Source organism: Triturus cristatus, chromosome 12 (genome assembly GCF_964204655.1).
Source record: "Triturus cristatus chromosome 12, aTriCri1.1, whole genome shotgun sequence".
Classification (NCBI taxonomy): Eukaryota; Metazoa; Chordata; class Amphibia; order Caudata; family Salamandridae; genus Triturus; species Triturus cristatus.
The window spans coordinates 590513477-590536801 of NC_140595.1; the positions used below are offsets into that span (position 1 = coordinate 590513477).

At 49.1% G+C, this 23325-nt stretch overlaps 1 protein-coding gene across 3 annotated transcripts in view; it reads right to left on the reverse strand.

The window, feature by feature from the left end:
• The window catches only part of ZFHX3 (zinc finger homeobox 3), a 338436-nt gene that overhangs the window by 14331 nt on the left and 300780 nt on the right, over nt 1-23325 (reverse strand). For all 3 annotated transcript variants that reach the window (XM_085638005.1, XM_085638006.1, XM_085638004.1), the window contains one exon: nt 19704-19815. In XM_085638005.1, coding sequence (XP_085494131.1) covers nt 19704-19815 — 112 coding nt within the window. The remainder of the gene's footprint in view (nt 1-19703; nt 19816-23325) is intronic.

The following is a 23325-nucleotide window of genomic DNA, read 5'->3' on the forward strand; positions in this document are numbered from 1 at the left end:
ATAAAGAAGTCATAGGTGTAACATTGGAACTATGACAGTTCAGAGTGCTGATGGACTGCACTGTATTAAGCTTACCATATATCAGCTCTGAGCCACAATTCTGTGCAGTTTAACATGGAGAGACAGGTACATTAACTTTCTGCAAGGCCTATCCCTTTCAAGCCGGTCATTGTGACACTGCGATAAGGCTTCTAGATTCATTCACCAATAGATGATCAACTCCACAATGTCATTCCCCAAAATAGAAGGCCTCACATAATGATGAACTGTGGAAAGATGACTGCAGAGAATGCAAACAGGATACATTTGGGACTTCAACAATGCCGGCCACCAAGAAATGGGCATTCAGAGTAACTGTCCATTTAAGATGATCTGTCCTAGAAGGCAGGAAGGTAAAAGGGCGTGGCAATTGAGGATGTGGTGATTTGGATTGATAGTGAGTTGCTAGGAGGGCTTCTACACTTGGGTCCGTGGGGTTGGACGGGGAGGTGCTTGAGAGGGTTAAAACACAGAGAGCAGGGACCTGGAGGAGTCAAATCTGAGAAAAAAGGTAACGTGAGTGAGGAAGAGGAGCTAAAGGGGGAGAACCCACTTAAAAACAGCCAAGAAAATCCAAGCTAAAGGTTTTTTTTATCAGGAAAGGATTTCACCAGGTTGATTTTGTGACCCTGATATCAGCTATTTTAGGTGGATACAGGTTACTCGAAAAAGATTGTTCCAAACAGTTTGATTAACATACAACAGATGTAACTTCAACAACATTGTTCAACATGAGATGACCATCTCAAAGAAGTCAATAAAAGTTCAAAAACGGTCTTAATGTGCTCAACCATCAAGATATGGTGAAGTCAGTGAGCTGAGCCTTATACGACACAAGGTTGCTCATCGGGATAACTCCTGGTGATTGCAATAGAACCTTCACACATTCTGTGTACTCTGCAATAAATGTGAGGCAATATCCTGCACAAGATCTTCGCAACAGACTCAAGTCAGTCAAACATGTAGGCTTAATGGCGATGGTGTAAGGAAGCCCCCCCCCCCTTTCTAATGCAGCTAGGAGTATGACATGCATTGTTGCCCATAAATCCAAAGAGCAGGAAAGGCAATCCAAAGTGGAAGAATTCTTTGTACACATACCAACCATGGAACTATGGGGGTCCCTTCCTTTTAGGACTATACTCAAGTCACCAGGCCTGGAGGAATGCTGCACAGTATAGCTAGAAATTCAGAATCCAGTGGTGGCACTATATAAAAGGTCTTCCAAGGATGTGCCTGCAGACTTCACATTAAAGTTAAATAAAAAAAACTATTTCCCAGTCTCCATTAGTGCATTTTGAGATACTTTAAAAAATGTTTTTGAGGTACTGGAGATAACTAACTGAGTAGAAAAGATGGCAAAGGACTGGGGTGATCAATGTTCTATGTCCCTTTTCTGGCCGTATGCTTCTGCAGTTAAAGATGATGATTTGCCTCAGGGTACAGCGCTGGATGAATATACGGCCAGGTAGTCACAATGCCCAATGCAGGGCTACTTGCAACGTCTTCTCTTTCTGGCCTGGGTATGAGGCTAGAGATTAACTTAAACAGCAAAACATATTGGAGGAGACAGTGAATGCTGAATGTGGCAGAGGTACAGTAAAAGCACCTGGCACATTATCAGGCTCTAGGACTGTCTCAAGGCACTGTTAATACGTAGCCTCTAACTATACAGCCCAGTTTAAACGCCATCATATCACGAAATGTGAAACAGTGAAAGGATCTGCAAACCTCAGGGACATGTTGCATACTTGAAAGGTCACAATCCTGTTCTTGTTCTGGTAAACTTTGAAGTGAAGGTGAATTCCTTTGTCTAGGCTACAGTGTTTTAGTGCAATCTAGCCTGGAATTTACCACTGTGTCCCATCAATGAGATGTCAATGAGTGGGAGAGCGGCCTCAGATGTGCACACTGAAAACGGACATTCCTTATTTCAGATGTCACTTGACTCTCATGGAAATGCACTACTCATAAATGACCACTGGGTTCTTGACTTTGAAGGGGTGTGATCATGTCTTACCACCAACAAGAGCTGCAATGATTAGAAAGACCACTGCATTGGCTCCACGTGGCCCGAACAAGATCACCTCCGTTTCAGAGGCTTTGAGCCAGCCCTTGCAAACTGCCTTCAAACATGAAGTAAGCCAGCCCTTGCAAACTGCCTTCAAACATGAGGTAAGTCAAACGAAAAGGACTCACTGGATATCTTGAGATTAAGTTGCCTGTTTTTGTACGTAGGAGAGAATGATGTAAGATAAAAAGGAGGCCAGGGTAAACTGTAAAAGACAAAAATGCGCCGTTGGAACTTAAGCAGCCAAGAATGATCCTTTGGGATCAGCCAAAGAGAAACCACTTAACAGTGACAGGATTTACTTGAGCCAAATGGACAATAAGTTCAAAAAGGAACGCATGGTCCATGGTGTTCAAAGTTGAAGACACTTTGAGAACTAGGATAGCTGAATACCAAACTTTCCCCACCAGGGGTTCGGGGGGCAACTAAGCGACAGTGAGGAAGACCAGGAGCCGTGCACGAGCTGTCTCATGTCGGAAGTCGAGAATCAGGGGGTCGTATCCGGCAGGAGCACCAACAAGCCTTGGAAGTTGCAACAGGTGTGGAAAGTGTAGAAGGAGCAACGTTGGGACCAGCAAAGTGCAAGGGACTCACCAGGTGCAGGAGAGTCAGAGCAGGTCCCAAGCAAACAGAGGAGCCTACTGAAACAGAAGACTCTCGAGAGGACCCACCGGCCAAAGGCACAGGAGTTGCAAGAGGATCTCGAGCAGCTCACCAAAGATCAAGGCCCATTTTGAAGAGGATGAAGTGAGGATGCTGATCTTGGCAGGAAGAGATGCTGGAGTTTATTGTAGCCCAAAGATCTATGGAGTGCAGAGTCAACAAGCCTTGGCAAAGGCAAGTCGACGAGGTGCACAGGGGTTTGTTTCCAGTGGTTCTGACGAGGGATACTGGCATAACAATTTCAGAGAGGACAGGTCAGGTCTCGAGGGAGTTGCAGAACCACCACCTGTGTTGCTGAGCCCTTCTAAGTCCGTGGGACATAAGGGGCAGCAGACCGGTCAGCTTTGTTGTGGTGCCTGCACATGCAGGGGAGTGACTCCTTCACTGCAAGGGAGATTACTTTGGGTGTTCTTGATGCCCACAGGTCTGTTGAAGATCCTGGAAGAAGCACAGACACAGACGACAAAGAAGACTTGCAGAACAGCGAGGCCAGGAGCAGCAGAAGTTTTCCTTGGTGCAGTCTCGGGTACAGGCGAAGTCCAGCAAAGTCCAAGTGTCCAGACAGTCGAAGAGTGACGTGGTTTCTGGCTTAAGTCTTACCCCACGACTAATCTGAGGACCCATCCACAGGTAAGCCCTTGTATACCCTAAAAGGGGGTTAGGACGATTCATAGACAGAGGGTAGGATACTCTCATGTCCTTTGTCCAGTTTCGTGCCAGAGCAGGAGCCAAGGGCTCCCAGAACTGGTTCCAACTGGAGGATGCAAGGAGGACACCAAATTTGTCCTTCAAAGCAGTCTGGTGGCGCTTGCAAGCACCCTCCACCCTAGCCCGGTACACTAAGACCTGTCTGGGAGGTTGTCACACCTCCCTGTGAAAGGAAATCTGTTGTTCTACCTTCCCCTGCTCGAGCTTAGCTCAGCAGCAGGAGGGCAGAATCGTGTCTGGGGTCGGCAGTAGAACTAGCTTGCTGGCAGACCCTGGAAGGATGTTACCGGGAGTACTGGGGGCTTCCCGGAGGAGCCTCTGGTGCATAATGACAGATGGCCACTATATCTATCAAAATGGCTGACTGCACTTACAAAACCAGGAGAATCGACTCTGGGGTTTGTAGGGGTATCCTACTCAAACAGGGGCAACCTCACACTTATAACCCAGCCCCCTGCCTTCAGGATTGAAAGGCCTCCCTTAGGGGTGACAGGTTTTAAGTGTAGTGACCACAGATATAAGAAAACTTAGATCTGTTGTAAGAGGTTCTAGCACAAGCTTACACAGGCTGCAATGGCAGACCTGTAGTCACAGTTTTAGTTGTCCCTCATGGGTGGCATAGTACATGCAGCCCATAGGAGACACCTGCTGTACCTATGCCGTGAGTACCTCAGTACCATACACTAGGGACTAATAGGGGTACACCAGTAGCCAATTGTGGAGGTACAGAAGTACTTACCATGTCAAACTTAGGGAGGAAGCACAGTGACTGGGGTCCTGATTAGCAGGATCCCAGTCAGACTAGTCGAAAAACATACTGATACAAGCAAAAAGTGGGGGTAACCATGAAAGAAGATCTTACTTTCCTACAATAATCATCCATAATGCCTGAGCCCTCGACCATATCTTCAGTGCTCGATTGGGAAAGCCTGCCTTATACAAAGCATAGCTGCAAGGTTGATGGGCCTTCAGATCAAAGAATTGAACCCTAAATGGCCCTCCCTTTCCACGATTGCCAATTGCAGGCTCAGATGCTATAAATCTGAGTCTTTTAACCATTTATTATGTTGTTGCATTGATGCATGCCCGGCACACTTTATTAAAACCGCTTTTTTTTTTTTTTTAACTCATAGCATCAGAACCTGTAATATGGACAGGGACTTTGTCTTCACAATGACAAGGCCAACCGATCTGGCCAAATTTTGCAAATATATTATCCTAATACAATAACGCCTTAAAAAACTATATAAGACAGGCCATATCCAGCCCGGAGAGTCAAACCCTACCTCAGCAAGCTATTGACGATAAGTGGTGGCCTCCCTTTGAACTCGAGCAATATTCAGGTATCATACACTACATTGTTTTATTGCTTTTCACTTATGGTCTTCTAATGTCTCTTTTTACACTGTATCTTTTTAATCGTTAGCATTCGAACAGAAACCCGTATTTTATAAGTGTTTAAGCTACCAATAGGCACCTTACACTTCTATGCGAAGGCTTATGTCTGCTTCTATGACTCCAGGTTCTTACTAGAACAGCAGCATTTATACGGACATCCTAGTTACTGTTTTGCACTTTATATGCCTGTTACTAACTACAGGCTTTTACTTAGAGCATTAATGTAACCTTCAAGACTTCTTTTAAGGTTCTCTTTAAGCACTTTACTTCCTCTCAGGCATGTTGTGACATTAGTTATAATTCATGGCTCTCTTTTACCACATTTTAATGTGCCCTAAGACACTTATAATGACTCACTTTAATGTATATTTTTGTCTAGTCTATTTACTGAAAGAACAAGTTACTTACCTTCGGTAACGATGTATCTGGTAGAGACATATTCTAGTTGAAGATTCCTTATCTTAGAATCTCCCCCAGGCGTTAGTATGGATCCGAAGATTTTTCAACACCGTACCCCTGCGCCTCGGTAGGTGGTGTTGGTCGGCTCTGTGTCTGTCTTCGGTGTCGTGGGTGCCAGGATGATGTTGCGGGACCTATATAGACGCCGCCCATGCATGCTGATGTCAGTTCTTAACATGACTTTCCATGGCAGAAGCGCAGAGCCATGAAAGACACTGACCACCGGTGTGTCAAAACTAGGGTCCTTTAGGGGCGTCACTATCCCTAGAAATCAGTTCTCAGAAAGGGGAGGAAGGGTGTGAGGCGGTAAGGAATTTACAACTAGAATAGGTCTCTACCAGATACATCGTTACCAGCCTTTTCATTTGATAGAGACTTCTAGTTATAAATTACTTAATTTAGAATTGATACCCCAGCAATACCAACCCCAGAGGAGGGTCTGCAAACCAAGATCACACAAGGAAGTCCTGGGGGACTGAACGGGCAAAGTACCTGTCCCTGCGGACTTGGCTTTCCAGGCAGTAGTGTCTGGTGAACGTGTGCAGGGATGCCCACGCCGCTGCCTAACATCATATCAAAGACTGGGACTCTGCATGCTAACACAGTGGTTGCCGCTGTTGCTCTAGTGGAGTGAGCATGCAACCCCACAAGAGGTTCCTTCTTTGCCAATGCATAGAATATTTTAATGCAGAGGACAACCCATTAAGGTGGTCATTGTTTGCATAGCCAGACCTTTTTTGGCGCCCACAGAGCCAATGAAGAGTTGATCATCCACCCGGAAGTCTTTGGTAAGATCAAGATAAAAAGAAAACGCATGTTGTGGGTCCAGGTGGTAGAGTCTCTCCTCTTCCGTGGAGAGATGCGGGGGTAGGTAAAAGGTGGGCAGAGTGATAGACTGTCCCAAATAAAAGGGCGTGACCACTTTAGGGAGGAAGAAGCTTAGGTTCAAAGCACCACTTTATCCGGATGGACAGACAGATAAGGAGGCTTAGAAGATACAGCCTGAAGCTCGCTAACTCTGCGAGCAGAGGTGATGGCAATAAGGAAAGCAGTTTTAAGAGTTAGAAGTCTGAGATATGAAGAGGCTCAAATGGAGAGCACATAAGAAAAGTCAATACTAAATTTAAATCCCACTGGGGCATTATGAAAGGGGATGGAGGAAACAAGTGAGTAAGGCCCTTAAAGAGCCCATTGATAATGGAAAACTTGAACAAGAATGGCTGATCCGGAAGTCTCAGAAAGGCAGATATAACACAAGATAACCCTTATGGGTGCCCACAGCAGAGCCCTGCTGGGCCAAAGAAAGTATGTACAAGAGAACCTCTGAAAGAGGGTCATGAAGGAGATCAAAAGCCTTTGCTGTGCACCATGCCACAAACTTGTTCCATCTAAAGGCGTATACCGATTTAGTGGAGGGACGCCTGGCTGCCAAGATGACATCACAAATTTTGGCTGGAAGGTCGAAAGCTGTCAGCTGCCGCCGCTCAATCTCCATGCAAGGAGGTGGAGACCGGCCAGGTTAGGGTGAAGAACCGTCCCCTGCTGCAACAGAAGTTTCTCCTGAAGGGGCAGTCTGATCAGAGGATCGATGGCCAGGCTCAGAAGGTCAGAATACCAGACTTTGCGCCCAATCCAAAGCCACAAGAATAACTTGAGCTTGATCGTGTTTGATCTTCTTGAGCACTCTGGCAGAAGTGGTACAGGCGGAAGGGCGAAGAGGAGGCCAAAGCTTCACTTGCGATGAAAAGCGTCGCCCCAGCAAGTGCCGCCTTAGAAAGTACAACTCGTAATACGGCTGACATTGCGCGTTCTCTTTGGAGGCGAATAGATCTAACCAAGGCTCAACCCACCGCTGTAAGAGACCTTGCACCACCTCCGGATGGAGATGCCATTCGTGATCGAGAAGGCACCAACAGCTGAGTTTGTCTGCCCTGGCGTTCAGAGAACCCGCCAGGTGTTGAATCACCAGGGTTATGCCCTGATGTTCCAGCCATGTCCAGAGGCAGAGAGCCTCCTAGCAAAGGGTCCACAACCCCACCCTGCCCTGTTTGTTGCAGTACCACATGGTGGTGGTGTTGTCCGTGAACATCTGCACCACTTTACCTTTGAGAAAGGGAAGGAATGCCTTAATTGCCAGTCTGATTGCCAGGAGCTTCAAGAGGTTTACATGGAGACCGGACTCTGCCGGAGATCAGATGCCTATGATCTCTGCCTCGCCCATGTAGCCGCTCCATCCCAGGAGTGACTCATCTGTCACCACCGTTAGATCTGTTTGGGGAAGGTAGATTGATCTGCCTTTCACTTATTCTTGGATTGTTAGCCACCACTGCAGTTTGTTGTGCAATTCCCTCTGAGATCGGGAGAAAGTCTGAAAGATTCCCCTGATGCTGCACCCACTGGAACTTCAGGTCCCACTGCAGAGCCCGCATATGCCATCTGGCATGATCCACTAGCAGGATGCAGGAGGCCAAGAGGCCCAGCAGCCTCAGAGTCATTCTCACCGAAAACCGGGACAGAGGCTGAGACATCGGTGTAGGAAGCTGGCTCTGTATATACTACACTAAAGTAAGGTAGAGTGTGCACAGAGTCCAGGGAGTCCCCAGCGGTAAAGCAGAGGCTAAATTAGGTAAGTACTAACAGCTCTCCTTGTGGTAGTGTGGGCGAGCAGTTATCTAGAGGGTGCGTTAAGCATTTGTTGTATTCACTCAATCAAGACTGATACACACACTCAGAGACTGAATCCAGACCAATTGGGTAAGTATAAAAAAAGCTATACTTTTATTTTTAGAGCCAAGCAGGACTTGGTACAGGTAGGTAAAGGAATATGCTACTTACCAGTATGCATCTGTTCTTGGCATGTAGAGCTGCAGATCTACACACTTTTGCATAGAACGCCATCTGGTGTTGGGCCCGGATGTTTGCAGTTTGTTTATCCTCTTGGAAAGTCTTTGGGAATCACGAGGTCGGTGACTCCTCCCTTGGTCCGTATTGCGCATGGGCTTCGGCTCCATCCTCAGATTGTTTTTCGCCAACAGGGAAAGATGGAGCGTAGTAATAATAGTGAAGAAACTCATGTGTGTTGTATCTAAATAAGATAGACTGGAACAGATACAGGTAGCCGGGGAGGCGGGTGGGCGTGTGTAGATCTGCAGCTCTACATGCCAAGAACAGATGCATACTGGTAAGTAGCATATTCCGTTCGAGGCATATGAGCTGCAGATTACACACTTTTGCATAGACTATATAGCAGTTCCCAACCCTAGCGGCGACCACCGGTATCTGTTGCAGTAGTTTGAAAAAGTGTTTTTAGTACAGCCTGGCCCACACTAGCTTGTTGCTTGGTTTGCACATCTACACAGTAATGTTTAGTGAAAGTGTGCGGTGTTGACCATGTAGCTGCTTTGCAGATATCATCTAATGGGATGTTCCCTAGAAAAGTCATAGAAGCCCCTATCTTTCGTGTAGAGTGGGCTTTAGGGGGAACACATAGCGTGCGTTTTGCCTTGTGGTAGCAAATTTGTATGTATTTTACAATCCACCTAGCTATCCCTGATTTAGAGATGGGGTTGCCTTCATGTGGTGGAGAGAACGAGACAAACAGTTGTTTTGTCTTTCTGAAAGGTTGTGTTCTTTGGATATAGTAAAGTAAGGCCCTTTTAACATCCAGTGTGTGTAGAGCCCTTTCTGCAACAGTTTGAGGTTGCGAGAAAAAAAACTGTAATTCTACCGATTGGTTTAGATGAAAGGGGGAAATGACTTTGGGTAGGAATTTTGGGTTAGTACGGAGGACAACCTTGTTCGGGTGCATTTGGAGAAAAGGTTCTTGTATAGTAAGTGCTTGTATCTCGCTGACCCTTCTAAGGGAAGTGATGGCTACAAGGAAAGCTGTTTTCCATGTGAGAAATTGCAGTTGACATTTATGCAAAGGTTCGAAAGGCGTTCCCATTAGCCTTGTGAGAACTATATTTAAGTTCCACACAGGTGAGGGTGGTACTCTGGGGGGAATTATCCGTTTGAGGCCTTCCATGAAGGCTTTAATGGCAGGCACTCTGAAAAGTGATAGGTGCTGTCTGTTTTCTAGGTAGGCGGCAATTGCTGCGAGGTGTAGCCGGATGGATGTATATGCTAGGTTACACCTCTGTTCTTGGAGTAAGTAGCATATGATGTGCTGTATAGATACGTCTAGAGGGTTGATTGTGTTGTTATGGCAATAAACAACAAATCTTTTCCACTTCGCCGCGTAGCAGGCTCTAGTAGTAGGGCGCCTAGCTTCTCTGATGACGTTCATACAGTCAGGGGGAAGGTTAAGGTATCCGAATTCTAGGATCTCAGGAGCCAGATCGCAAGGTTGAGCTGAGATGGGTCCGGGTGTCTGATCTCACCATGGTTCTGGGTTAGGAGGCATGGTGAGAGGTGTAACTTTTGGTGTGGCACTACCGAGAGTTCCAGCAGCGTGGTGTACCACGGTTGTTTGGCCCATGTTGGAGCTACTAGAATCAGTGTGAGGGAGTGCTGTTGTAGCTTTCGCACCCCTAATGGAATTAGTGGGAGAGGTGGAAAGGCGTACGCAAATTTACCTGACCAGTTCATCCATATCGCATTGCCTTTGGACAATGGGTGTGGGTATCTGGCGGCGAAGCTTGGGCATTTTTTGTTTTCGTGGGTGGCGAAGAGGTCTATGTGTGGATGCCCCCACATCTGAAAGAACGGGTGAAGAACCTGCGGGTGAAGTGCCCACTCGTGGATCTGCTGCGTTTGTCTGCTGAGCAGGTCTGCCATGGTGTTTTGGACTCCTGGGACATGTTGGGCTAGGAGAAAGATTTTGTGTGGAATTGCCCATCTCCATATGCTCTGTGCTAGTTGAGAGAGCTGTGGAGAGTGTGTGCCGCCTTGTTTTTGAATGTAGTACATGGCCATCACGTTGTCTGTGCGAATAAGGACTGCCTTGCCTAAAATGTGAGTGTGAAAGGATTTTAGGGCTAGAAAGATTGCCAGTAACTCCAGGTGGTTGATGTGGAGTAACTTTTGTTGCGGCGTCCATGTGCCCTGCACTGTGAGGTGTAATAGATGAGCTCCTCAGCCGGAGGGCGATGCGTCTGTTGTTAGGATTATCTGTGGAGCCGGGTCCAGGAACGGTCGACCTCTGGAAAGATTCGTGGTGTTCCACCACTGCAGAGAGCGATGGGTGCGACCGTCTACCAACACCAGATCTGTCAGTTGCCCCTGGGCCTGGTTCCATTGGCGCGCTAAGCACTCTTGGAGTGGACGCATCTGGAGTCTTGCATGAGGCACTATGAAAATGCAAGAGGCCATCATCCCTATCAGTTGCATAAACACTCTTGCTGGGAGAGAGTGTTGAGGTATGAATCTTTGACGCAAAGCCTGAATGCTTGCAAACCTGGCAGGATTGGGGTAGGCTATGGCTTTTGAGGTGTGTATGGTGGCACCGAGGTATTGCTTTGTGTGGGATGGTATTAGCTGGGACTTTTGGTGGTTCACCGTGAAACCTAGCTGGTGAAGTAGTTGGGATTGTAGTGGCGGTGTGATGTACACATTGATTGTAGGACGTGGCTTTTATTAGCTAGTCTACTTTTGGACCGAATAAATGTTCTTGATCAAATGGATGATTTAATATGGAGGCTTGTACCTCAGGTTTAAAACCTGAAACTCTCAGCCAAGCATGGCGACGGAGGAGGACGCTAGTGTTAATGGCCCTGGAGGCAGTGTCTGCTGCGTCTAAGGCACAGCGTATAGAGGTGTTAGTTATGGTCTTACCCTCTTGAATTAATTCATTGGCCCCATTTCTGTATTTTGCTGGGAGATGGTGCATGATGGTTTCTAGTTCATCATAATGCCCTCTGTCGTATCTGGCCAATAGCGCTTGAGTGTTGGCGATACGCCATATATTGGCTGCCTGTGACGCAGTGCGCTTTCCTGACGCGTCCAGTAGCTTTGACTCTTTGTCAGGGGGTGGTGCTTCGCCTGACGCCTGGGAATTCGACCTCTTCCATGCAGTGGATACCACTAGGGAATCCAGTGGTGCTGGCCCCTTAATGTAGGCAGGATCTGTGGGGGCAGCTTTATACTTTTTCTCTATGCGTGGGTTTAAGACCCTAGCCCTGACTGGGTCTTTAAAAACCTCTGGCGCATGTTTTATTACCCCCTTGAGCATAGGTAGTATAGAAGTGGACCTATGTGCGGTATCAAAGGTGTCGAGGAGGAAATCTTCCTCTACCGGCTCAGTGTGTAGCTCTACCCCGTGATAATGTGCCACCCTCTGAAGTAGGTGGTGAAAACCTAATGAGTCTTCTGGTGGAGATGGCCTGGATGGATAAAGGTCATCTTGTGGGACATCTGGAATGTCTGGATTATTATAATCGTCCCATGGGTCTGGGGATCCTGTAGGGGTGGGGTCTTGTGGCACATCTGCTGGATCGTAGTATGGGTCCCCCTGATCATCATGGTCTGGAGACGGGGTTGGAGAGTGATGAGGCAGGGGTGGAGAAGGCAGAGGAGGCGGAGGTGGAGAGGGTGGAGGAGGTGGGGAAGGCACTCTGAAGGGGGAGGTAGCAGAGTCTTTCCTCTTTGGAGGTGGAGCTGGTTTGTCCAAATGTCTCTTTTTAGAAGACAGTGCCAAATGTCCAGTTTTTGGATCCTTGGTAAGTGTCTTTTGCAAAGGATCCGGTGTAAACAGTTCTTGAGACAATGGCTGTTCGGTCGGCGCCGAAGGTTTCGAGGCCGATGGCTTTTTAGGCTTGTCTGTGCCGTGCTTTTATGGAACCTCCGATTTTTTGGTCGGCGCCGAGGCAGGCTTCGGCGCGGGAGTGTCGGTGCAGAGGGCCTTATGATGTTTGGTTGGTACCGAGAGGCTGGGTTTCGACACCGAGGGCTTTGGTGCGGAGCTCGGTGTCGAGGTAGAGGCCGATCTCTTCTTCGGTGCCGAAGTGTGTTTATCGGCACCGTTGGCAGGCTGGCTCGAGCCCGAGCGGAAGGCTTATTAAGCTTCTTCACCGGGCCCGAAGGTGGGGTGTTCAAAGCAGTGTCTTTGGTCTTGCCTAGGCCCGGAGGCGAAGGCGTGACCAAAGCCTTTTTGGGTGTCGGCGCGGGTGTGGAAGGGGGTATTTTACTCACGACCCTCTGCGCCGGGGTGATGTCCTCCACATCCGAGTCGTCAGCTTCGGAAGCACTGACGAGATCCTATTCGGTGTGCTGCTGTCCCGGAGCTTCGACGTCGTCCCCGAAGATGTCGACTGGAACGGAGGTCGAGGAGTGCGCCATGTTTCGTCTGGCCCTTCGATCTCGAATAGTCTTTTTGGATCTGAAAGACTTGCAGGCGGGACAGTCTCGAGCCTCGTGTTCAGGGGAGAGGCAGAGGTTGCACACCTCATGAAGATCGGTGTGGGGGAATTTGGACCCACATCGAGGGCACTTCTTGAATGGAGTTCTTTCCATCAGCCGGGACCGGAGCTTGGATAGGCCCGAAGGCAGCCGTCGACGACTGGAATCGAAGGTGTGTCGAAGAGAAGGTGATTGAGGAGATCAGGATCTGAACAAAACCGTGAAGAGCGAGGATTCCGCATCGATCGTCGAACTGGAAATGTTCGGAACCGGAGCGTGAAGTATTACATCTGAGCCCGATGGCGGAAAAAAACAATCTGAGGATGGAGCCGAAGCCCATGTGCAATACGGACCAAGGGAGGAGTCACCGACCTCGTGACTCCCAAAGACTTTCCAAGAGGAAAAACAAATTGCAAACATCCGGGCCCAACACCAGATGGCGATCTATGCAAAATGGTGTAATCTGCAGCTCATATGCCTCGAACATATACTTTAAATTGTAAACCTTTACACAGAAATACAATTGAGGATGGATTTGCTGTGGTTACAGGTTTGTATCACTTTCAAAAGCAGTTTGAATTACACCATAATTACTTTCAGAATATTATTTAGATACTTTTGGATTGCTTCGAGTACTGGAGGTGGTATGCCTAGATACCACACCTAAGGATCTCACAATACACAGTAAGTAAGATTTTTTTATGCTTTGCAGTTTAGTTCTCTTTTCTCCATACAAACATCAGTCCATCACTTACAACTATTTTGGCCCAAAATCTCATAACCAGGGTTCCTATGGGAGCAAAAGTGTTAGCGGTTTCTCAGGTAAGTACACGACTTGCGAGTGGGATTTTGGGGGTTAGAACCAAGATTCCCCAAGGTCTAAATGGGCGCTTGAGTTGCACCACCAGCAGCACTGGCGTGGCCGGATACAGAGTGCAGGGGCCCAATGTTAGACAAATGGGGCTAAGGGCGCCTTCAGTTAGAGGCTGCTGACGAGCAGGCCACTTGGGTGTGGGATCAAAGTTCAGGGAGTTAAGGTCAACACTGCAGGGGCAGACAATCAGCACAGGAGCTGCATCAACAGTGGCACTGGGGCGGTCCGGTGCAGAGTGCCAAAAAGACGTCAGGGCCCCTGTGCTTTTCAATGGAGACCTTCGGTTCGGTGAAGTTGCTGAAGGCTTGGGCAGGGAAACTTCCTGAAGGCGACCACCGGCTGGAGAGGTAAGTTGGGATCTTGGGGGATGCCTGGACACTGTCGGGTTGGGCCATCCAAGTCTGTGGGGCATCGGGTGCAGGGGTGTCTTCTGCCGTCGAGTTTTCTTACCAGCTTCGGTCACGGTCGGGGGGGGACCCTTCAGGTCGAGGCTGCAGGCTTCGTCTTGAAGCTTGAGGGAGGTCGGGATCACTAGGTCAGGATCGCTGGGAGACCTCCTCGTGGTGTTGGGCCACTTGAACTCGGGACATGGGCATTGGGTGCAGAATCGCGGAGTCACCTGAATCCGGATTCTGGTCTTGGAGTCTTTGTTGAGCAAATCCGGTTCTCACAGGAGACAAAGTCTGTAAGGTGAGTGCAGGGTAGGCCCTCTGGGCTCTGGGGGGCTGCTGGACACGCTGATTTCTTCGCTGTAGGCAGGTCGGAGTCGAGACAGGCCAGTAAGGCTGGAGCCAAAGCGGTAGGTGTCCTCTTCTTCCTGGGTCAACACAGCTGTTCGGTTCTTCTTTTTTCTTCCTCGAATCTGAGGAGGCAGGGTTCATGGTTGCCCCTAAACACTAAATTTAGGGGTGTTAAAGGGGTGTGCTGGTTGGACCAACTGTACCCATCCTTGGGGTAGGTACAACCCCTATTATGCCACTCTCCGGTGGGAGGGGGCATGAGCCTCTTCCTAATTGGCTGAGTTCCCCCTTCTTCGAGATGGACAGGACTGAGATGTGTGCTTCCCCTTGCCTCCCCCACCTGAGGGGTGGGGTTGGCAAAGGTGAGCACACCTCTCTTCTTAGCTTGGTTTTCCTGCCGATTCTCCTGCCTAAAGTGGGGGCTAAAACCAGTGGGAGCCAGTTGCTTGTGGCATCAAAAGGCAGGGACAGCTTCCGAAGACGGCAGGCCTTTGAAGCTTACCCTTTGTGGACCCAGCCCATCTTGGGGGAGGAGGCATGACACCTCTGCCCAGGATGGGCTTTGTTTCTGGATCCAGAGAGCGGAAGCTCTCTAACCAGGGGTCCAGAAACCTGTCTGGTGGTGGCAAATGGCGGGCAGCCATTCAGGAACCACACCAGGGCTGGTCGATTTTCAGGGGGCATCTCTAAAATGCCCTCTGAGTGTATTTTACATTAAATCCCTCACTGGCATCAGTGTGGGTTTATTGAGCTGAGAGGATTGCTACTAAACTTCCCAGTTTGTAGTAAAGCCATTATGGAGCTGTGTAGTTCGTACTGACCAACTCCCAGACCATATACTCTTTATGGCTTTACTACACTTACAGTATCTAAGAATGAACTTAGACACTGTAGGGGTACGGGCTCATGCCACTGTGCCTTCACCTGAGGGCCGGTGCACCCTGCTAGAGGGGTGACTTACCAAGGCCTCAGGCAGTGGGTTGTAGGCATGGGACACGGATGTGTGCCATGTTGATTCTTCCCATTTCTCTGCACCAAAACACGCAGCCTGTAGTGGCAGTGTGTGGATTTTCAGCTGCAGGGCCTTTAAGGGTGGCACAATAGGTGCTGCAGCCCTTGGAGGCCTTGCCTGTCTGGTCACAGTGCCCTTGGTACCCATGGTACCTTTTACAAGGGGCTTACCTGTGACCTGGGATATGCCAATTTTAGGTACGAAGATACAGTCTTGGGAAAGAACACAGACCCTGGGAACCTGATTGGCAGGGACTCGGTCACATCAGGTCAGGTTGCATCTGATGTCAGGCAAAAAGTGGAGGGTAACCATGCAAAAAGGGGCATTTTCTTACAATCTATATCATAGCCCGAATATTCCATACGTGCTGCTCCGGAGGATAGACCTGAACCTGCACAGTGTCTAGAGCCACCCCAATGAAAGGGAGCGTCTGAGAGGGAGTTAGGTGTGACTTCGGCATGTTGACAGTGAACCCCAGCGAGCGCAGGAGGTCCGCTGTAGTCTGGAGGTGGAAGACGACAGCCTTAGGCGAGCTCACATTCAACAGCCAGTAGTTGAGATAGGGGGAAGACTGGTCCCCTAATCTACGCAGATGAGCTGCAACCATAGCCATTACCTTTGTGAACACCCGAGGGGCAATGGTAAGGCCAAAGGGGAGCATGGTAAACTGAAAGTGCTTGTTGACCACTGTGAACCATAAGTAACGTCTGTGGGCAGGCTGGACAGGGATATGGAAATAAGCGTCCTGCAAGTCCAACACTACCATCCAGTCTCCTAGGTCAAAGGCAGAAAGGACCTGGGCCAAAATGAGCATTGTGAACTTCTCCTTCTGGATGTCTAGGATAGGACGCAGGTCTTTGTCCTTAGGCAGCAAAAAGTAGCTGGAACAACCAACAAATCCTACTTCTGGCACAGAAACCCTCTCTATAGCCCCCTTGGCCAAGAGAGCTGTAACTTCCTCGAGAGAAGGGCCAAATGATCCTCCGACAATCGGTTTTAGGAGTGTGGCATGGCGGGAGGTGTAGTCTCGAATGGAAGGGAGTAGCCCCTTCGAACGATCTGTAGAACCAATCTGTCAGACGTGATGGATTGCCAGCGGAGGAGGTGATGGCATATCCTGCCTCCGATTGGCCATTGATGGGCCCGAAACGTCAGACTAGGAGGGTTTGGAGGCAGTGGCGGGGGGAAAGGGTGGACTTGCCCGCCCACTGGCTCCCTGGCCCATGAGAATGCTAGGTCCCACGGCCATGCGGAGGCTAGACAGCTTGCATGACTCAGTGGCTGGGCTGGATAGGACATGGCTGGGTGCCCCTTCTGTAGCCACAAAAGGCAGACTGAGATAGACGGGAGGTAGTCGTGAGGCCAAGGATCCCCCGAAAAGCCAGAAGTCCTCAACCAGCGTCTGAGTGCTACAGAAGAGGCACCTGTTCAGCTCAGTGAGTCGGTGGTGTCTGGTCCACAACGTATGATGAATTTGGCTGTGTCTCTCCCATCCGCAACTGCCTGGGAGAGAAAGGCCCGGACCTTCTCCAGGCACTGAGGCATCACCTGCACAACCGTATCCAAGATGGTATGGGAGTATCGGCCCAAGAGGCAAGCGGTATTCACTGACCGCAATGCCAAGCTGGGGGAAGAAAACATCCTCTTCCCAAGATGGTCCAGCTTCTTGGATTCCCCATCTAGGGGTGCAGAATGGAATGCGCTTTTTGAAGACGGGGCTTGGATAACCAAGCTCTCAGGGGAAGGATGTTGAGTGAGGAATGCTGGGTTGCCCGGAGCAGGGTGGTGGCGTCCAGACGATTGCCCTGTCCACAGGAGCCCCTGTGCTGGGCTTGGACCAAGTGCCCAGAAGGATATCTGTGAGGTCTTCATTGAAGGGCAAAAGGGGTTCCAAAGTGAAAGCCGCAGACTCCGCACCTCTGTACGGAGATTAGTCTTGACTGCCACCAAAGGAAGTTCAAGGTTAAGGACCTTGGCTTCCCTTCTCTCCAGCACGGCATAGGAAGCTCCCTCCTCCGTAGCCACAGTGGGGGGAGAAAGCAAGCCAATGTCAGGGGAGGTGTCCAAACCACTGACCTCACCCAGGTCCATCCGCCAGTGCACATGTTCTTCAAGATGGTGGGTAAAGGGTCCAGCTGCCCCTACCATTCCTCTTCACCACCTCCTGGCACAAAATCCATACCAGAGATAAACACAGGGACAACAGTCCATTCCGGCATCGGAATAGACGTCAGTCTGACTCCGCGTCCACATCGGGAACGAGGATGGGGTCTACGCTGACCGGGGGCATGGTCGACATCGGGAGCGTGGTCGCCGGGGCCGACGTTGGGGAAGGTCAAGTAAGACTGACCAGTGTCGGTCCAGGTCCGAGAACGGATCCAGGGGGGCCCGCCGGAGTTGAGACCAAAGCCGCCGGTGTCAAAGGCCTAGGGCCCCCAACTATCTCCGCGAGGCCCGAAGTTGCACTAGTGGAGCCGGGCTGCCCAAAAATGAGGTTCAGGGCCTCATAGAACTTCTGGATCGGGGCAAGACACGCTCCGGCTCCCAGAAAAGCGGGGAGGCGCAGAGTCATCTCAGAAGGAGACTCCGTGGACGGAGCTTTCGAACGACGCCACTTTCAAGCAAGTCCTGCATCGCGTCGGCAGGGGTGGAGTCGAAGAAGGCCTGTGCTTCTTCGACTTCTTATTGTGCCTACCCGACCTCCCCAATGACTTGGAATGCAACAAGGAGAGCGGGTTCCACTACCGTTTTTGGGACCTTCCTCTCGAACCAGAACAGGAGCGACAAGGAGCCGAGCGCCGAGCCTCCAACAGCTTTCGGGACCACTCCCGCAAAGCCTTCGGATTTATGGCACGGCACTCGGAGCACCACTACGGGTCATGGTCATGCCCTAGGCACCAGCGGCACAAGAGGTGCAGATCCGTCATTGACATCATCTGACGGCAGGAGCAGCAAGGCTTGAAGCCAGTCCTACGCTGAGACATCCTTGACACACCAGGAGTCCAAGACTCAAAAAAGAAGTTGACAAAAGTAAAAAAAAGACTAGCCAAAAAACGGCTACGGGGTAGCTCTCTCCGGATCTGCACTTAGGATGGCGCGGAACAAGAAAGAATTGACAAGAAGTGCGCATGGGTGGCTTCCATATAGGTCCTGCGACGTCATCGCAGCGTCCATGACGCCGACGACGGACGCGGAGCCGACCGACGCCACCTACCGACGCGCACGGGTACTGCTGTTGAAAAATCTCCAGATCCAGACTGACGCCTGGGGGAAATCTTAAGGTAAGGAATCTACAACTAGAAGTCTATCAGATAGTCTTCTTTCTCTCTACATACATTGTAAAGATTTTAACTAATCATACAATAAAGGTGATTGTCCGTTTCCATTTGGAGGGGGTTGCAGGCAGACAAAGATCAACAGGTTATCTCATATGCAGAGAAAGTCAGATTACTTGCTGCATTTTGGTCAGCACCATGATTGACAGGAGTCAAGGCTGTAATTCTGGCCGAGGAAAGACTGGCGTCCCATGACCACACATTTCTCTTTAACCTTGGTGCCTACTGATAAGACAGCAAGCAACTCGCTAGAAAAGTGGGTCTATGCTAAGTTTCTGTTAAAAAGGGAACACCGTCCTTTTTTCTAAACAAAGGGAGTAGCCATCTTTTACTCACTAGAGTAGATGGTCAAACACGCAAGCAAGGTACAGATCTTTGAAGGATTCTGTGGGACTGTGGATTGCTTACAACCATATTAGATTGTCTTCCTACACTGTGGGTTAAATTAAGCTGGTGCAATGTGGTGAAAGAACAGAAGGGAAGATCATAACAGCCTACTGAGAAGGTACAATCGATTCAGCTGTATTTATGTTTATCAGTTGTTTGAAACGCTACCCTTATTTTTCAAACTTCAAGATGTAGCCTAATTTGCCAGCGTTTGCCACACGTTTGTTGGAAATGGTGTCATAAACAAGATGGAATACAGCCCTCGGGGGAACTGGTTGGTTGCTACTTTCACAATAAAGGCAGTTAATATTTTGAGATGATAAAACTGCTTTTCATTTTAAAAGAATTGGGGGGGAGGGGGGCAATCCAGAAAATAGAACTCTAAACAGTGCATCTGGTAGCTGATGAGTGAAGTACCTAACATCTAGGCTTCATGTGTGGTACCAAGATGTGTGATTGACGTTGGCTGCAGCAATTTGTAAGTTGCAGGTCTCATGTACATCTGGATGGGCCCTACTGCCCTTCCTTCTTTCTGAGGTCCGATGACATTAGCACTGAGTTAAACACTACTCGCGCCTGTTACTTAAAACGCCAACCAACAGTACCGTTTTTGGTGGGTGCAACAGAAACTTTTATTAAATCAATTATCGCTCTTATATTTATATTCCAGTATGAGACTAACCAGGCGGCTTTTCCTCTTCCTCTGCACTGGTGTTTGGCCCCAAGACTCCTCGATCGGTTGCCCCCACTGGTAAAAACATACTGCTCGGCATCATCTTTTCGGGTGTAGTTACCTGCACAAGAGAGAGAGAAAAAAATGACAAATACATATTTTTCCTTTCGATTAAGGATCATTGGGAGGTTTCGTTTGCAATAGCCTCCAAGTACTGCCCCCCTTCGGTCCCCTGGTGGCCCCCACCCTCCCTCAACCCAAGGCACTGTGCCGTCGCCCGCTTCTGGGGCGCATCCTGCGTCAGTCCTGGGCATAATTAATGGTACACACTTGGAGAATGATTTTATTATTAATATTTTTCCTTTGTGTGCAATCTTGACTTTGATCGCTGACTATGTTTTGTCGCGGAGCTGTGAAAACTTCTTGTGCCGCCAATTAAGTGGATAAGTTGAAAGGCTCTCACCTTAAACTGCTGAAACGGTAATACAGCCCCTAATTAAATCCGAGCCGGAGAAAAGGCGCGCAGGAGCGGGGGGTGAGGGGTGCCTGTCAAACGGCTCTCGCCGCGTGCGCACACTATGCGGAAGGCAAAGCAGAAACGGGGGGCAGGGGGCTACAAGAAGGGAGGTGGGTGAAGAAAGAGGGAGGGAGGAAGGTGAGGTGGACACAGGGCGTGGATAACCAGAAGTAGAGAGAGGCCATACGGCCTGTCAGCTGAGCTCCCCATGTGCTCCCACAAAGCAGAAACAAGGCGCAGGGCAACAAGAAGGGGTGTGTAATAAAGGGTGGAGGCGAGAGGGAGGAAGGAGAGGTGGACAAGGGGGGTGGGAAGAAGAGAGGGGCGAACAGGGGCCACGTAAGACTGCTCTTGTGGGAGGGCAACAAGAAGTTGCGTAATTTCCGTAGGACTGAGGAGTCCTTTTTGGCAATAAACTGTATTTTCAAATTGTTTTTATCACTGGGCTACCCCTATAGGGCAACAGAAACACTTTAGAAATGTTTATCATAATCAAAACGGGAGACAGGAGAGGGGGTTGGAGAAAGGGACTGGAAAGAAGAGGCAGACAGAGGGGTCAAGGAAGATCAAAGGGACAAGGCAAGCAAGAGGCAGATACATGATGATAGCAGAGGCAGGCAGGGGAAGGCGAGAGGGAGTGAGAGGCATGACAGAGAGGAAGAGAGAGGTTGGAGAGGACAGACGGAGAAGTGAGGATGAAAGAAGGTGCGCACAAGAGTGGATAAGACTAGAACAGAAACCAAGTAGGTAAAAGGAAACACAGTCGATGAGATAAGGAGAGGAAGGAGAAGATGAGGTAGATGGAAAGAGGAAAGTGAGAGATAAGCAAGGCAGAGACACAGAGGTGATCTCGATGGAGGGAGAGGGAAAGAAAGGGGAGAATAGTTTAGAAGAGAGATGGCAGGGGAGGGGGGAGGGGGAGTTTGAGGGCTTTCATACCCGGGAAAGGACACAAAAGAGAAGAGAAGCTCAAGGCACTGGAAGGCAGTAATGCACAGATCTGAAAAGAGCGAGGCAACAAGGGAGGAAACGGAAGAGTGCTGGAGAAAGTAGGGAAGACACTTAGTGTAAGAAAAACACCGAAAAGCAAGATTCGAGACAGAAAGGTGACTCCAACAAACTGAGAAGAGGAAGAGAGGGCGAAGATAAGACAGAGCCTGAAAGAGTAGAGGGATAAAGAGAAAGCAGGTGAAGAGAAAGAAATGTGAAAGGGGTTAGGCAGATGAGAACAAGAAGGACAGGAGAAAAAACGGCAAGAGTGAGAGGGCTAAAAAGAAAACTGAAGATGAGCGAGAAAAGGTGAGGGGAAAAACAGGATTTGGGACTTATAAACAGGTAAAGTAATCGGGAAGGAGAGGTAAATTGGCACAGAAATACAAGGGTCAAAGGAAAGAAAAGAGGGAATAAATGGTGTGTGGGGAGAGGGCGGAAGGGCAAAGTCAAATAGAAGGACATATGGAGAAAGGAAGGGTGCAAAGGCAGAGTAAGGGATAGATTGGGTGCATGAAGCATGGAGAGAGGCCACCTGGAATGGACAGAAAGAGGAAATAGCATGGGCCATAGGTGCAGGGAGAGGCGGGGGAGAGAAGGGAGCAGGATAAGAGGGAAATGTGAAAAGATTACAGAAAAAAGAGCAGGGGTACATGGTGCAGAGAGAGATCAGGGGAAAGGGAGAGGAAGGAAGCGAGGGTAGAAGGAGGTATGAAGGAAGGAGAGAAAACAGAATGGGACAATTTGAGGGAGGCGAAAAAGGAAGATGGGGAAAGAAGGACAAGGGAAGAAAAAAGCAAGGGGACAAAGCGGGTAGAGAGAGGTCAGAGAAAGGAAAAGGGACATACGATCATATGGAGACAGGGGAGTAGGGAGATACTGCTGGGTGAGAGTGAAGAAGAGGGGACTTAAGCTGGGGTAATGGGGCGTACAGAGAACAAAGAAATAAGGAACATGTATATCAAAACAAATTAAGATGGAAACAGAAAGGGCTACTGGATGAGGAAAAAAGGAGGACGAGACATAGGGGAATATGCACGGGGAGGATAGGGAGAACCAGAAGGTTTAATAGAGATGCAGAGAGAGATGACAGACATATTGTGAACAAGTATTGGCAAAGCCCATAGGTATGACATTTGCAGACATCCTTTTGACTATGTCAATGCTTGCTTTGTCTTGTGATTTTTGTATAACTTTATGTTTCAGGGAGTTGCTGTGCCATCATCAATCTGCAAAAAACACTGACTAAAACAAAACTTTTTTTGTTCTCAAAAAGCATACATTTTCATAGCAGTCTCTGGCTCTGATAAGAACTACTTTGTGTGTGTATGTGGTCTTTATAAAGAGCTGGACAGGCCTTTTATTCTGCCGGGCATTTCTCCGGTAGACTGTAGCCGTTGGAGGCCACTTTTGAAAGCCCAGGACAGCTTCTGTGCCTCTGTCTCTTTCTCAGCTCTCACAGGTGAATAACAGCAGGCACAGGAAGGTTTCAAGAGAGGAAGGGAGGGGGACGGTAGAGAGAAAGTGATCTGAAAGGAAGAAGAGAGAATAGAGAGAGAGAATGGATGAATGAATGGGAAGAGAGGCCAGAATGCTGTCTCTCACAACTAAGTTAGCTGATGGCTAAAGTGGGCTGAAGAATGTGACTGACTCAACAGACCAATGGATATAGAGGGCTGACTGTAAGCCACTATCAATAAATATATTATGTATAAAATGTTAACAAAATCCAAAGGTCTAGGCCAACACTAGGCCGGAAAATAAAAAGGACAGCGTTAGGGCATGCAACTTCCGGTGGCTGGTGTAAATGAATCTGGGAAGGAAACCAGGAATTCTGCGGGGCCCTCCTCGGGAGCTGCGAACGGCGCCCCACCTCCGGCTCGCTCCTAAGAGGAGAGAGCGCCACACCAGGATGCATGGCGCTCTACTGTAACCGTAAGACGGAAGCCTGTAACTTCAGACACCAACGGAAGCCAAGTGCTGGCAATAACAGCAAAACAGAAATACACAAATAAAACATCTCCGGCACGACAATGGCCCTCTTTGACCTGCGCGCCGGCGGCTTCTAGGAGCCCGGGGTTTTTATCCCTGACACCGTCGGAGACACCACCAGCTCCGGGCCCA